At 34.4% G+C, this 15927-nt stretch overlaps 1 protein-coding gene across 1 annotated transcript; it reads right to left on the reverse strand.

The window, feature by feature from the left end:
* Nucleotides 1-11578: 11578 nt before the first annotated feature.
* Nucleotides 11579-15127, reverse strand: LOC145037147 (putative galacturonosyltransferase 14). The gene is made up of 6 exons (XM_078985739.1): nucleotides 14499-15127; nucleotides 14078-14133; nucleotides 13832-13987; nucleotides 13153-13755; nucleotides 12006-12308; nucleotides 11579-11914 (listed from the first exon to the last, which is right to left on the reverse strand). The coding sequence occupies exons 1-6, from the start codon at nucleotides 14707-14709 to the stop codon at nucleotides 11633-11635; spliced, it is 1611 nt and encodes a 536-aa protein (XP_078841865.1). The 5' UTR covers nucleotides 14710-15127; the 3' UTR covers nucleotides 11579-11632.
* Between the last annotated feature and the right edge of the window lie 800 nt (nucleotides 15128-15927).

Genomic DNA, 15927 nt, shown 5'->3' on the forward strand with positions numbered 1-15927 from the left:
ACGAACTCGCCACCATTGTCACATCTAACATGCTTGATTTGCCATTCAAATTGAGTTTTGACCATCTTATAGAAATCCATGAGGTAGGTGCTTGCCTCACTCTTATGTTTTAGTAACAAGGTCCAAACCCCCCTACTATAGTCGTCAACAATAGTTAAAAAATAAAATGCCCTGTTAGTTGAGGGAGTCCTATATCTCCCCCATATATCACAATGTATCATATCAAAACAAGAGATTGTTTTTATTTCACTAGTAGGAAAGGGTAGCCTAGTGTGTTTCGCCTTTAAACAAGCATCATAATTTAAAATGTTCTTATGAGAAGGAATAAAATCTAAATGAGAAACTTTCTTGGATGAAGGATGTCCAAGTCTCTTGTGCCAAGTCTCGAAGGTTGTCAAGAGAGATTTATTCGTCTTCATTGCCCCCATGCAATACAATACTTCAACACGATTACCCGCTCCAATCAAGCGCTTCATCCCTAATTCATGCATAACAAAGAAACCAGGAAAGAAAGTAACAACACAGTTAACCTCATTGGTTAATTTGCCAACCGAAAGAAGATTATAATTGAAACTTGGCACAAGTAGAACTCCTCAAATTCTAATTCCTCCAGCAAGATCATGATCTCCTTCACCCACAACAGGTACCCTGTCACTAGTGGGAACAACAACGGGTGTACCTTTTGGGTTGTGGGTCTCATTTTTAAGAAAATCTCTTTTATAGGTCATGTGTTCGGTGGCACCCGAATCGACCACCCAACTTTCTGAATTGTTAACCTTACCTGTCATATTCGCTCTTGGCTGAGACGTATTTTCTGCCATACCTCCGTTGTCCTTGAAGTGGGTAACAAACATGTGGTACTGCTCATCTGTCAGACTGGGAACAGGGTTGGCAGCCATCACAGCCTTCAAATTCTCTTTGTTCTTTGTTCCAAGCCACCATTCGGGATAACCATTCAGTTTAAAACATCTTTCCTTCACGTGTCCTTCCCTTTGACAAAAACTGCATTTTTTTCGTTATCAGCTCTTGTGACCTTGGTGTTTTTCTTAGACGACATCAAATTGTTTTGCTTGGTTTGTGACTGTCGTTACGTTTTTTCAGCACCATAGTTGGCTTGAAAGGCAGCGGCTTCCGACCCCGACCATTTTGATCCGCCCGTAATTTCCCTTTGCTACTCATTTTGGCTACCAAATGATAAGTCGCACCAAGAGATGGTGCTGGTTTTGTGGCCAATATTTGGGTTCGAATGATAGAGAATTCATCATCGAGTCCCATTAAAAATCCATAGGTTCTTTCTTTCTCTTTTACTTCATTCAATTGCTTTCCAATTGAACAGGTGCACCCATCACATTTACATCGAGGTGTAGGCAAAACAACTTGGAGTTCATCCCAAATAGATCTTAATTTGGTATAATAATTAGAAACAGACATACCTCCCTATCGGGTTGTGTTTAATAGTTGCTTCAATTCGTATGCCCTTGGTGTTCCTTCTTTCTCAAACCTTTCTTCAAGATCTCTCCATATTTCTGACGAGGTGTTAGCGTATCTCACGCTCACGCGTATCTCCTTTTCCATAGCCATTGTTAGCCAGCCCTTGACCATGGCATCCGCACGGATCCAGGCCATGTGCATATGTGAGTTCGTTTTTGGTTTCTTGACGCTCCCGTCAATGAAGTCCATCTTTTTTCTCCAAAAGAAAGTTAATAATCTCTTGCTTCCATACATTGTAGTTGTTGTCGTTCAATATATCATTCACTTGCATCTTCTTAGGGTAGTCAGATGGGTGAATGTATAATGGCGAATCGGTGTCAATGGCTTCGCCTTCCTGTTTCTTTCCTCCATTCTATTTTCTCTGCTCATGGTGGCATGATGATATGGTTATCGGATGCAAATGCCTTGCTCTAATACCATGAAAAATTCTATAAGCCAAACCAGTTTATGTTTCATTGAATTGAGAAAGAATACATGCCGATCATTTAAAAGAGAACCTAGCTAGAAAAGAGGAATAAACTAGGAAACTCAAACAAAGGAATAAAAATAGAAGATATGATAGAGATATGACATAATATATCCTTTATGGTATGCCAAGTCGATGATGATGCTCCAAGGTGGTTTTCAGGAGTTGATCATGCACCAAGTTGATGTTACTTGAAGAAGGAAGGTGCACCAGTAGACAGGTACGATGACCAGGTTTTGAGAAGACGGAGCAGTCAAGACTCATCCTTTATTTTGATTACTTATTTTCATGTCTTTTTCTATGAAAGAACACACATGTATTAAATCTGACTATTAATGTAATGGATGATGTCGTTGCTTGTTTACTACTTTACACTATTGTGATACTTTACATGACGTCCTCAGCCCCAAAACGTTTCTGTCGTTCTTGGTTTTTGGGTGTGACAGCTTAGGAGTAGGGAAACATTTTTCAGTTTATTAGAAGTGACTTTAAATATGCGTGGAATCCAATTTTGGCATGTAGTGACGGCAGGGTTGGTATTTGGATGGATCTGACAAGGGTTTTAGCAGCATTTCTGGATAACTTTAAAAGTTTTATCGAGCTAGTTATGTATTGATGGGATCTTTTTAGTCTTAACCGATGTATGGGATCTTGTTTCAGTCTTTTATAAGGACGTTTCTATTAATGATTGAGGTTCGTCATTTCTTTAGATCTACTGGTACTTCAACCTTTTGGTAAGGTTGTTAGGAAAAAAAGGAACACAGTAAATCCAAGGTTGGTTATGGGTTCCCTTAAGGATGTGAATTAAGGTAAGTTTATAAGATATTTTCGTGAGGGGTGTATGTGGACTGGACAAGATAGAAATGGAGCAATCGGTTCAAATTATATGCATGGTTCTTATTGGGTTATAGCCTTTGAATTAGAATAAGATTACCACCGCCTATCTCATTTTCTGGCTGGGTGCAACCATGTTTTAGCCTGATTTTGCATTGGTAGTAGCCTGGGTCGTGAAAGGAATTGTGTGTGATAATAGGGTATGCCCCATATGGTGTTCGGTTAACATTGACAGGGATGTTGATTGGGTACCTGGAAGGCGGTGGATTGATGATTAAGTATCTTTAGGCCCCTGTGGTGCTGGTCGTGAGTCTTTTAGGCCATTGACTGAATGACAACAAGATTAGTGTAGTACTGTGAGCTTATTGTTTTAGTGGTTAGAAGGTGTCACGATGTATCGTGAACCAGTGGTTGTATGATTCATATGGGTGGGATCTGGTAGTCATTTGATATACACTCTTAGGTCTCAAATTGTTAGTCTTAGTGGCGGGTTTGGGTGCTAGTGCATTGTTGGGAGTTGGGAGACTCGGTTACCAGCTGATCTGGATCTTAAGGATAGTAGAAGTTTGTTTTGGTGGATGTTCACCCAAGCTAATAAGGGATTTGGGATTGGTTGAAATTCGCGATCTTTATGTTTTGATTATTCTTTCCGCATGTTTTGGTGGTGTTCCTAGTCAGGGACAAGGGGTAGATATGATCAATGGATGATCATCATTCTTAGAGTATAGCTATTAGAATTTAAACTGATAGGTTTCCGATTTTGGTAGTTTATGGATGGAATTAGTTGTAGTTCTAGTTTTTGAGAAGTTTTTCGGTTTGGGTGGTTTTCATTGGAAGTTGGTTCTTTCAGTTGGAGAGAGAAATATAGGTTTTTAGGTCGAGTACTTTTAAGTTATTGTGTTGTTGTTAGCGACTATGGGTTCTCAAGTGTTCTCTCGACTTCTATGTATAGATTCCTTGATTTCGAAATGGTTAGAGGGAGTTTGTGGAATATATTAACGTGTTCGTGTTCCATTATAATGGTTATTTCGTTGAGACTCTTGTTGGGATTCGGTTTTGTTTTCAAGTGGAGGGATCAACGATAATGAATAGTCAGATGTTCTGTTTTCTAGTGGTATCAGCAAGATAATTCAGGGTTGGAAGGGTTCCTTATAGTTTGGTTTGCAGAGTGAAGTCATATTAACTGTGTTCCGGGATGATTTTGCCTGCTTGGGAGTAAGTCAAGGTATTAGATTTTCGGATATCGGGAAGAGTAGTGATGGTTATTCTTCATTGGTTAATTTAGTGGGTCAAGCATTCACTATTCGTCAGGGTATGTGAATTTCAATAAGATTGGGTTTGATTGTAATATGAGAAGGCAGTCGTCTGTTTGAGTCAACTTCTTAGATCGAATCGGGATTCTGGAAGGATTGTCCGAATAGCCTGGGGTGTAGTAAGGAGCGATTTTGAGGAAAAAATCTAATTTAAGTGGGAGAGAAATGTAACATCCGTGTTCCAGACTGGTTAAGCTTACTTTTATCAAGGACAAAGATGAAGTTTTGGAGGAAATCATGTGCCATGGCGTGGCAAGTGTTTAATGGACCACATATATTATGTCACAACTAGCATTTTTAGCTAAAAAATTCTGTTAACATCAACTATTGTAAGACTTGGAATCTAAGTAGATATCATATTCTATGCTCAATAAAAAACATTCATTTGAATCAAAAATCCTGAGTGAAGCTTAAAACCTAACTTAATATATCTCATATACTCAACTTTGAGCTTGAAACCCTAATATCCCGATTCAAACCCAGGATGAACCAGAGGTCGTTTATTGGGCCTAATGGGCTAATAAACACTCAATTTGAGTATTTGAGTCAAGAATCCTCATATGGGCCCTAATTGGACCCGTATTCATTAAATAATACCATTTTGGCGCATAAGATTTGTCATGGGCCTTATTGGACCAAAAATGCCTCACTTCATTCTCATGGCCCTTTATGGGTCGTGAACAACTCACTTGAACAAGGTTGGGCCATAAACCCATAAGAAGGGCCCAATGGGCCGAAAACCTTCACCTTGGGCTTACAAACTTCAAATATACTCATAAGGGCCCAAACAATTCCTTTCTTTTCCCTCTCATTCTCTAACTCTCGATTTAAAAAAAAAGGAAAATGTATTACCCTAAAAGAGTGACACCTCAATATTATGTAGTGGTTATCCATGCAATTACACCACATATACCAAGGCAAGTCTCACACATCCATGCATGTCACATCCTATCTCTTCATTCTTCTCTCTTTCTCTCCTTCTTAATTCTCGGCCTAAACACTCCATCACCACCTTGTTCCTACTTCAAAAACTCTCTAGCACAAGAAATCCTCTCATTTATCCTTCAAAATTTCATGAGCTGTTAGAGGCATCAAGAACTCTCCATCAAATATCATTCATCCTTGGTAAGTTATTGTGAAAATCTAAGGCTTTTAATTCAAGTTTACTCTAGGAATCCCTTCTTAACCCACCTCATTTCGTGATCCATGCTAATATCCACCTTAGGTTCGAGATCTACTCAAGAAGGCTTGTTAAGGGTCGAGATCTCTCCATCTCCACATCAAAAAGGGAGAACAACAACCCAAGGTGAGTTCATACCCCCTTTATTTTCGTTTTTACATGTTTTATGGGGGGAGAATACAAGTGAAATGTGTATATCTATGTGTATTTGTATGATATGTTTGATTTCTTGGGTTTTATGTGATGATTATGTGCTAAAATGTGATCAACTCGAAATTTCTAACTATGATGGAAAAAATATGTGATCTAAAACATCTTATACATCTTAATGTCAAGATAAAAGTGTTATGCAACTTTGAAATGAGCAAAACAAAACACAAATTTTGTTTATGGATCATTTTTGACAAATAAACAAAAGATGGGTGAAATGATACCATTTTCGGTTTTATGAAGGTTAAAAAGGTCAACTTAGTTAAAATATGATTTTTTTTTAAAAAAATCATGACTTTTAAAGGACTAAAAAGGTAAATTTTAGCTTAATGGGATAAAATTTGGGTTTTTGATTTTTAGGCCCATAATTGCAAAAAATGTGATTTTATGGACAAAAATTGTATCTTTATCAAAATATGAGTTTTAAAAACATAAATAACAAGTTTCAGGGACTGACAATGTAATTATTACAAGGAAGGACTAAAAATGTAAAGCTTTTAGATTTTTGGATTTAAATTGTAAAAATTTCGAAAATATGGACTACAATTGTAAATCTTTTTAAATCAAAGGTCTGAAACTGTCCAAAACCTCATTTTGGGATGAAAATACTATTTGGATAAGTGTTTGGGCTTAAAATGTTATTTTTCATAAAAAGGGACAAATTTGTCATTTTTATTAGAAAATGGACTGAATTGGCCAAACAATTATTTTTGGGACTTTACGATTGAACAATTCGTTTAAACAAAACTTCCGATTTTTATGCTATACAAAACGGGTAAACACTAACTTTATTGGGCTTAATATTTGTAAATTATGCATAATGGGCCTTCGTGACCCATTATCATAATTATTGGGCCCAACAATAATAATAATATATGTTGATTAGGCTTCTGGTGCCCCAATTACATGATTAATGGACCCTCAATGGTTTTACATGCTATTGGGCCTTTGTGGCCCATCTGCATTGCTAGTAAGGTCTAATTTACTTATATGCTCGATAACCTAAATCAACATACATGATTAATGGACCACAGTTGTTCTTATTCGTGTTGTTTGGACTTTACTCATACTCATGTAAACGATAAAGGGATTGTGATCCTTACTATTCAACTTCTCGGGGTAATAATTGGGATTGGTGAGGAATATGCAGTCGGCACCAATAACTCTCGGTCGTAGCCTGTAGTTATAACCAGAGTCTCCTGGAGGGAGAGCGAGAGTTTGTGTATAGATTTATACGGGGGTGACTCCCCCACACCTGAGTTGTTCACTACAGTTAGACTCGGTCAGTCTAGGGTGACAAAATTTTGAGTAAAACCGACGTTTGTAAAAATGCCAAGACAGGCGAAATAGTCATTATCATGTATGGTTATAACGTCTGACATGGAGATCCATTACCATTTCACTATTAATTGGGAAATTGACTTCATACATATGGTCGTACTAGGAGATTTATACGAATTCACAAAACTATCACACTGTTTTATATCGAAAATATCGGATTTTCTGTGACTCAACATCATTTCTTTATCATACTTCAGCTATTATATGAGAAATACTAATGTTAATAAGCCATATATACAAGTTCTGAAATTACACATATCTATACAGTATTGGATCATCACATCGTGTTGCAAACAAATTTTACTTACAATATCGTATTTTCTGGGTTTTATCATCAACATGAAACGTTTTATATCAAACATGCTTATGAACTCACTAACATTTCATATGTTGACCATTTTTAAAATAACTTGTATTCTCATGTAATCGATAAGCATAAGATGATTATCATGTGTGATTAGGACTTCATGTTTTGTAACTTTCAAACAATATACTTTTGATTATGTAATATTTGGTCAATGTACTTGATGTGAACTATGTAATTTGTACTATGTAATGTTGGTGATGTATGTGTTTGTTTCATGTATATTCATTGTTATGGTATTCAATTTTTAGTTACGTAAGCCCTCAGACGTTTCCGCCGTCTGGTTCGAGGGTGTGACATATTATTGGATCACTACGGTGTGGGAATTTTCCTGGCCCAAGCCCATGATTCTTTTAGTGTTTGCTTTATATTTAAACATCTCTAAATCATTTTTAGGGCTCCTTATCAGCCTCCATCTCCCTCAAGTTTCAAAAAACCTAACCTTAATTCCTACTTGAGAGTTGTGAGTCCATTTTGGTGACCTTGGTTGCTTAAGAAGAAAGAAAAGGCATTAGAAGTGATTGTGATGATTCTTGGCTGAAGTGAATATCTCTTTTGGGCATCTCTGGAACTTTATAAGTTTCCAAGTTCCTTGCTTTATGGATTAGAGTGGTTAGATATTGAATATTGTCCCATGTCCTTCATGTTTGAGTAAGTGTGGAAGGAAGTAACTCATAAAGTTGGCAACTTTATCACTCTCCTAAGTCCTAAGAGCATCATATGTTGTGGAGCTAGTCTTTGTTGGAAGTTCTCGTCATTTGCTTGAGTTTTTGTCTTTATAACTCATTTTGACCTAAAATGGATTCTAGACATTTATTGGACATACATGTCTACAAAATTTCTATCTTTATGATGGATCTGGTATTAGAAAACCCTCTTGAAGTGGTTGGATTAAGGAATTTTCAGACTAAGGGCTTAATAATTAAGACATTGTGGTATTTGACTTTCTTTGGACTTAGGGTTGGAGATCTTGATCTCCTTGGATGTCTTAATGTATAAATTTAGAAATTTTATCCATTTAGACCATAGAATGGACCAGATCTGAGCTTTGAAGCTCTTGGAATCGAGGAAAAGCGACTTAATCCATTAATCTGCTGGAAACCCAGTGCCCATGGTGTGGCCATAGATCGTCGTGGCATGGCGACTGGGAATTTCCTGTATTTTTAGTTATATAAGGGCCATAACGTGGTGGTTGGCTAAAGTTAACATTGGTCATTGACTTTGACCGTTGACTTTTGGCATGAGTTGACTTTTGGTCAAATTTCTAATTTACCAGGTAGATCGAGGGTATGCCTTGTGTGGATTGATAGGAGGTGTTTAACACCCATTTTTGGTGGTGAGAAATGTTAGCTGTGGTCAACGCGACTTTGAGTTGGGTTTTAGTCGGCTTGTAATTCAGGTGAGTTTTCCTCACTATACTCATAGGTTGACGACACCAACATCGGCCCACTATGTTATGTGTCCTGGTATATGGGATGTTACTATGTTGTAGTGATATGTAGATCTGTATGATTATATGTGTTGTTATATGATCTATTTGTTGCATATGTCGACATAGTGCGATTTTGGGTTGAGGCTTTACTGGTATGTGTGTAAGCCAACAAACCAAGGCATTCTTGTCTTATGACCGATTGGGCTAGGGTATTCCAGTCTGATAACTGATTAGACTCGTTGCAGATTGATATTCTAGTCTGATGAATAATTAGGCTGAGGCATTCCAGTATGATGACTGATTGGGCTAGGGTTAATCCAACCCGATGGTTGTGGACCCGAGGGTAAGCCAACCCGATGACTGTGGACCTATCATGCATGATTGTATATGTTATATTATGTAGGGTATTTTGAGAGAACCCATTAAGCTTTGACTTACAATTTGATTGTTGTCGTTTTAGGTATTTTAGAGATCAAGACAAGACAAAGGCTTGATCGTGTACATCATCCATGTGTTTTACGATTTTGGGATGCTCTGATTCATGATAACGACCTTTGAGAACTTGTTTTGTAAAACTTATAGATTTTTGAATGGTCTTAAAAATGAAAATATTGCCCCGATTTTGGGTTATTACACTAATTCCCTTAAATACACCTTAAGGGTCTAAGACTAAAGTACATAGATTTATATTTCTAAAACAATGGTATTATATGAACAACTTTAGTAAGTTGGATGGTCGAATATTAACAAAAAAAATTGTCTAGACGGTTTTAAAAAAAACTACTACCTGAAATTGTTGATTTTTGGTTGTGGTGAATAACTTTTTTTAGTATTCTAAATTTTTATTTAATGGTCATAATTTGTAGTGGCGAATTTAGAACCTAAAACCACGTGGTTCCTTATTTAAATAACCCTGAAACATATAACAAACTAAAATATACTAGTAGCGGGTCGGGTCAAAATATCATTATTTTTAGAATTGTATCCGACGAGGGCTTATATCTTTAAATATATTGATAATGTTATTTTAATCGAAACTTTCGAATACATCATTTTAACATGATATAATTTCGTAGTTGGTCGTTCTATTGAATCAACGTGCAATTCGTACACAGAAAAGCCAAAAGTGTTGGCAACGATTCAGTTGTGGGCTTTTGTTTATTATATTAATTTTCTTTAATTTTAATTTTAATGTATTTGACTAATTTTTGTTGGATAAATAATAAGTTGGTTTAGGCATTAAGCTATTTTTGTTTTTGTAAAAAATTATTAGGTAATTCCTTCAAAAAATTTTAAGTAGTTCCCAAAATTTTTTGCAATATAATTAAGTTTGCAATTAAGATAATTAAGTGGGTCTTAGGACCCACCTTGATATACTATAGCTACACCTTTGATAATTTGTTATTATAGTTTGAAATGTTTTTAATGAAATGAGCATCCGTTTAGTTTATATATTTTTAGAGTAAGGAATTAAATCATACGTAAATTTGAAATACAAAAACATGTTATATGACACATGTATTTCAGTAACAATTACCTTTGAAAAGATTATCATTTTCTTTTAATAATAACTAATACTAAAATCCAATAAATAAAATCCAGCATGATTGAATGACAGTAAGCCTATCCAACCTTTTGCATGTGAAATAATTCTTTGCAAATATTTATTCCACCACATAAGGAAATAATTTAATTTAATATATTAATTGAAAAAGATTACAAAACAATAATAAAACTGATTGTCGTTGTCCAAACATTTACAAATTGCAATGATTATTAATTAATTATTAGTTTATTACTCTCCACATATTTAAATGTCAATATTTTAGCTAGGTTTAATTTTACAAAAATAACCATAGCGATGTTTCTAGTTAACACATTGATCATATTGTGTATATACTCTATATTTTATATCACATAATATTAATCATTTGGTAACGGTGATCATTGCAAATTACGAAAGACCAAAATATGGGCCCCAAGTATTTAAGGTGTCTTATTATTATTATCTTTTCAAATATTTGACTAATTATCACTTTTTTCTTGGCAAATAGAGGGCACAATACTTCAATTCAATATTCTCCAACAAAAATGGCACCCAACCATAAAGAAAGAACCAAGAACCTATAACAAATTTAAAACAAACATATCATACCACTCGAATAATGGGTTTCTTGTCATACCCAACTTAACATATTCCAAACAACACATGATTTGTCTCTTCAAAAATACCCAACGCAATTTTCAAACCGTTTAAAAAACCTTAATCATGTTTTATCTGTTCAAAAAGTTAAGTTCTTTGGGTTTTTTTTGAACAAACAAAACATGATTAAGATTTTTTAAACGGTTTGAAAACTTCAGTGGTCTTATAAATCATTTTCCCAATATGGTAATAAACCACGTCATTTGTTTCTCTTCTTTAACTTCCATAAAATTGAACAAAAATGTAACTTCGTTGGACTTTTTTAAACAAAATGTCAAGTTTGATGGATTTTATCGAACAGACAAAACATAATTGAGGTTTTGTGTTTAGGGAGAAAGAATGACAACTACTTAAATGAGAAGTTCCATAATCATGTTAATGTAAACTTGTGGTTTTCAGAATCAATTCATTGGTCGAGTGTTTTTATATTAAGGAGTGTCATTTGGATCGGGTAAACCATGGACTCAAAATACTTTTAAGATTGTATGCAAGTGGGACTAGTTAAACATTGACCAAGAAAGAAATCAAGAATACAAGAGGTGGAAAAAACAATATTCAATTGATCAAAAAAATTTTAAAACACATTGTAAATGTCAATCTCAAAACTCATACAATTAAGTAACAACACCACCTAGACATTCTTCACCCGGTTATATCTAATTCCTAAATTCCAAAATATACTCAAATCAGTTTGTTACATACCCCCCCCCCCCCCCCCCCAAAAAAAAAAAAAAAAAAAAAAACAAATCTTTATATACTAAAATTTGGTTCTCTTCTAAAATATCGACAAAAACACTCCTACTCCAAGATATGACAACCCTTGACAAAATCATTGGAGTAGTTAACGTATTTAGACCAAAAAGGGCGAAGATGTTCGAATCCTATCTCTAACCATGGTTTAGATTGACCATTGTAGTGGATCACAGCCGCTTTTTTCACATTTTCAATGTTAGTCTTGTTTTGGTAGCCTAACCCCAACATATGCCATGATTGGTCAATCCCATGAACATGACCTCTAAACGCAATTAAAGCCGGCGGAAGTGTCCCAAGTCTCCACAATGTCAAATTCGACTTCAAATTCTAATTTAAAAAAAATAAAATATTGTAATAATTAATATTGAGTTATATTATTATTATTATTATTATTATTATATGAATATGAATAATTTACCTGTTTTAACCAAGTGTGGTACGTTTTTTTAATGTTAGTGGTTCTCCATGTTTTTAAGTCAAAAATATTCATCCCATAAGCCCATGCGCATTCTTGAGGGTCTAAGTGTTTTGAGATTAATGGGTGAGAAAAGTTGAAGTAGTTTTTAAAGCGTTTAGACATGACCCATGTGTCTTCACCTTTACATGTTTCAACTGCTCCGTTGACTTTTCCACCAAGGTCAACATCCCAAAGTGGAGATAAGTCACGTTGTATCACAATATCGTCGTCTAAAAACACCACTTTTTCAAGGTTTGGGAACAGCTGAGGAAAATTAAGTGTAACGAAAAAAAAAATATGTAAGAAATTTCAACTTACTTTCGTTACTTCATATTAATTATTACTACAATATGGTTAATGTATTATAGGATAGTTGAGATTTGAAAGGAATATAAGAAACAACACTTGCAATATTTGATATTTCAAAAAACTTTTTATTAAGGGAAAAAAGTATTTCTTCATGAAATTGACTTTGTATTTTTTTCATTTTTTCCGATTTGTCCCTTTTAGCTGTTTTTCTCGCAAAAACTTGTCAAATTTGAGGATTTTTTTTGGAGAAAAATAAAATAAAAAGTTAATGGTTTTTTTTCGGAAGGGTTAATCTCATAAAAGACCTTATACTTTGTTTTTTTTCCTCTACTAAACCTTATCTTTATTGTTTATACTTTTTCATTTTTTCTGAAAAAACCCTCAACTTTGTCTTTTTTCCGAAAAAAAACCCTCAACCTTCGTAATGTTTCCAAATAAATCCTCAACTTTTTTAGTTTTTCCTAAAAAGACCCTCATATTTTACAAGTATTTTCAGGAAAAAACGACTAAAAGAGCCAGATAAAAAAAATGAAAAAAAAATGCAAGGTCCTTTTCCAAATAAAAAAATCAGGTTTAATCTGGAAAAAAAAAATACAAAATACAAGGTTTTTAATGAGATTAACCAAAAAATAAAATAAAAAGTTAATGGTTTTTTCAGAAACAATTAAAAGGCCGAGGCTTTTTGAGATAAAATTTAAAAACTTGAAGGTTTTTTCTTAAAAAAGAAATCTCAAGGTCTTTTTCAGGAAAAAAAATAAATTTATATTTTAACCAAATAAACATAAATTGTTGTGATTACCTCTGGTAAATAAATGCGAAGATGATTCAACACCGAAATATACTTCGGGCTTCTCGCCTGCAACTTGGACGCAAATACCCTTGGTGAAATCCCGAAACTACCCCTAAACACCTCCCTTGAAACATAATTCCCATTATAATAATAATCCCTAACCCCATCAAGATCCTCCAGAGCTTGAACAACAGGAACATTGTCTCTGGTCAAAAAGTCAAACTGATGAACACCCTTCACTTCAACAATGGCAGGAGATGGAGAATTCAAAGCAAACCACGAATGCATTCCTGCATATGTTTTCTTATCAGTGATGACATGGAACACCATTTTTTCAGGCGAAGCAGATGACTGGATGGCAGAGTTAACCACCACTGATGCCGCCAGGATGTTGTCGGTTGAGAGGATGAAGTGGTGGTGGGAGGCGGAGGAGAGGAGCGGCAGGAGGTCCGGTGAGGGTAACTGCCGCCTTGCGTGGGCGTTGGAGGAATACTCATCGGTTAAACGGAGGGAAAGACAGTGGAGAGATTTTGGGATTGAAGTTGCTGCAATGTGTTTGTTCATTACTTCTGAAATTTTTGATTCTTTAATCTCCTTTTCTGATCTTTCCATCTGAAATAAGAAAACAGAAATTAAGTTAATGATTATGTTTCTTCATTGTTATGCTTATGAGTTTTATCTTACATACCATTTGTTTCAATATAAAAGCAAATTCCTTTGCATCATATTTGTTGCTTTTCATTTCTGTGATAAGATGTGTGAAGTTATCAGGGAGTTTTACATCTTCTTGGACTTCTACAGAGTTCACTTGATTAAGAAGATTGTAAAGTTCACTAACAATCCTCTGTTTTGAAATTTGAGCATCATTAAAATGATTAGTTTATTATATATGAAATGATGAAGAGATTAAGTGGTTGAGTTTTTAGTTTTTTACCCCTGAATCATCACCCCTCTTAAGAAGCTTTGGTCCCAAACGCCTTCCTAAACAATCTGAAGCAGTATATAATTGATTAATAAGACACTGATTTGCAGGTTTAATGAAAACAAATAATGATCTGCATTCTTTACCTAACAATAAAAGTAGGTTCAAGTTCAATGGTTCATAAATTTATAAGTTTCTCATACATAACATTTTCATTGCTGACTGAATAATGAATATCAAGATTTAGAAACAACAAAAATTACAGGTTAGCTTCTGCTTATCAAGTCACCATTGGTGCAATCAGGAAGCAATTAAACAAAAAAGAGTAATGAGAACATATGAAGATCTACAAAGCGAGCTGTGTTTCGGATTGAACAGACGTATATGCATAACATAAGATTGATACGAAAAAAGAGTAGAGCAAGTGTTGTACCAATTGAGGAGCATTTGTTGACACCTTCAAGGGTAACGATAGCAGTGAGGATGAAAACGAATGGCAACAAGAACGCGAGAATGAGGATGGTATGAAACAGAGTACGATATGAAATATGACGAGCTGCGACCTTGATCTTCATCAATTTGATAAATCCATTGCTGCTCGATATCGTTATACTTCTCATACTAGGTGAGAAGTGTAGCTGCATAATGATCCCCTAATTTTTATTTTTTCTCTATCAAAAAAGCCCTAGCACCACCGAGGACGACGAAGTCTCTCTTCGATTGATATATTCGAGGGCAAATAATAACTTCCCCCGAAAGGGTTTCATCATATTCAGAGCCAAAACCAGATTGATGAGATTCGTTGCTGTTTATACTCCGATGATTATGATTCAATCTCTTGCTGCAACACCAATGCATTGGATTGATTTCATCCAAGAAAATCGCAGAACTAGGGTTTATAAATCCAGATGAAGTTGTGTTTATCTGTAATTAAATCAGCAGATGATTCGGTGATGATTGATTAATTTCTCTTGTAATGATCAGAGATCGAATGAATTGGAAGAGAGAAGAGGCGATGTAATCTTAGCCAACGGTCGGATGATTCTGACGCATATTCAAGACGCATATTTATAATATTAGTATGTAAATACCAAAATACCAAAATTCAAGACGCATATTTATAATATTAGTATGTAAATACCATTTTTTTAACCGGTGATATATAATATATTAATAAAATTCACCCCACTAGCAAGTAGCTAGTAAATTATAAAAATTTGCGTACATAATATTTATAATATGTAAGTTATTATAGTTTTAAATTCTCGATAATCTATTTGTTTTAAAAATTATATTATATTTACAAATGCGAGTAACTGTTATTCGATTATATTGGAAAAAAACGACATAAATGTTATCTGTTGAACAAATAAACTATCCTTAAAATAAAAAAATATACAAAAATGAAATAAAATACAAAATCCAACATAATACTGCCTTTTATAACTTTTCATAATTTTAACAAGTTTAAAATATTGTATTTCAACGATAAAAAAAAAAATCAAAAATTCAAAAAAAAAAAAAAAATGTTATAATGGTCCAATCACAAAATATGTTAAAGTTGGATGGTGAAGGTCATTTTTTCATGGTAACCAGTTGAACTGACCATGGTAGCATTGACTTCTTTTAGCAAACATGATTTTTTTTTTTAAAAAACAAAAAAAATGTGGTACTTAAATATGGTACTTAAATCAGATTTGTGTCAAATTATAATGGTTTTTATGTTATTATTTTTATTGGAAATGACCAACTTTTTGGCTAATAAACAAAGGAGCAGTGAGTTTGGCGTTCCAGGTTACATTGAAATTGTATCAAAGTGTACAACGAGCAAAAACTAAGCTAGAAAGCCTAAACAATAAAAA

Source organism: Lactuca saligna, chromosome 3 (genome assembly GCF_052625555.1).
Source record: "Lactuca saligna cultivar CGN05327 chromosome 3, ASM5262555v1, whole genome shotgun sequence".
In the NCBI taxonomy this organism is placed as follows: domain Eukaryota; kingdom Viridiplantae; phylum Streptophyta; class Magnoliopsida; order Asterales; family Asteraceae; genus Lactuca; species Lactuca saligna.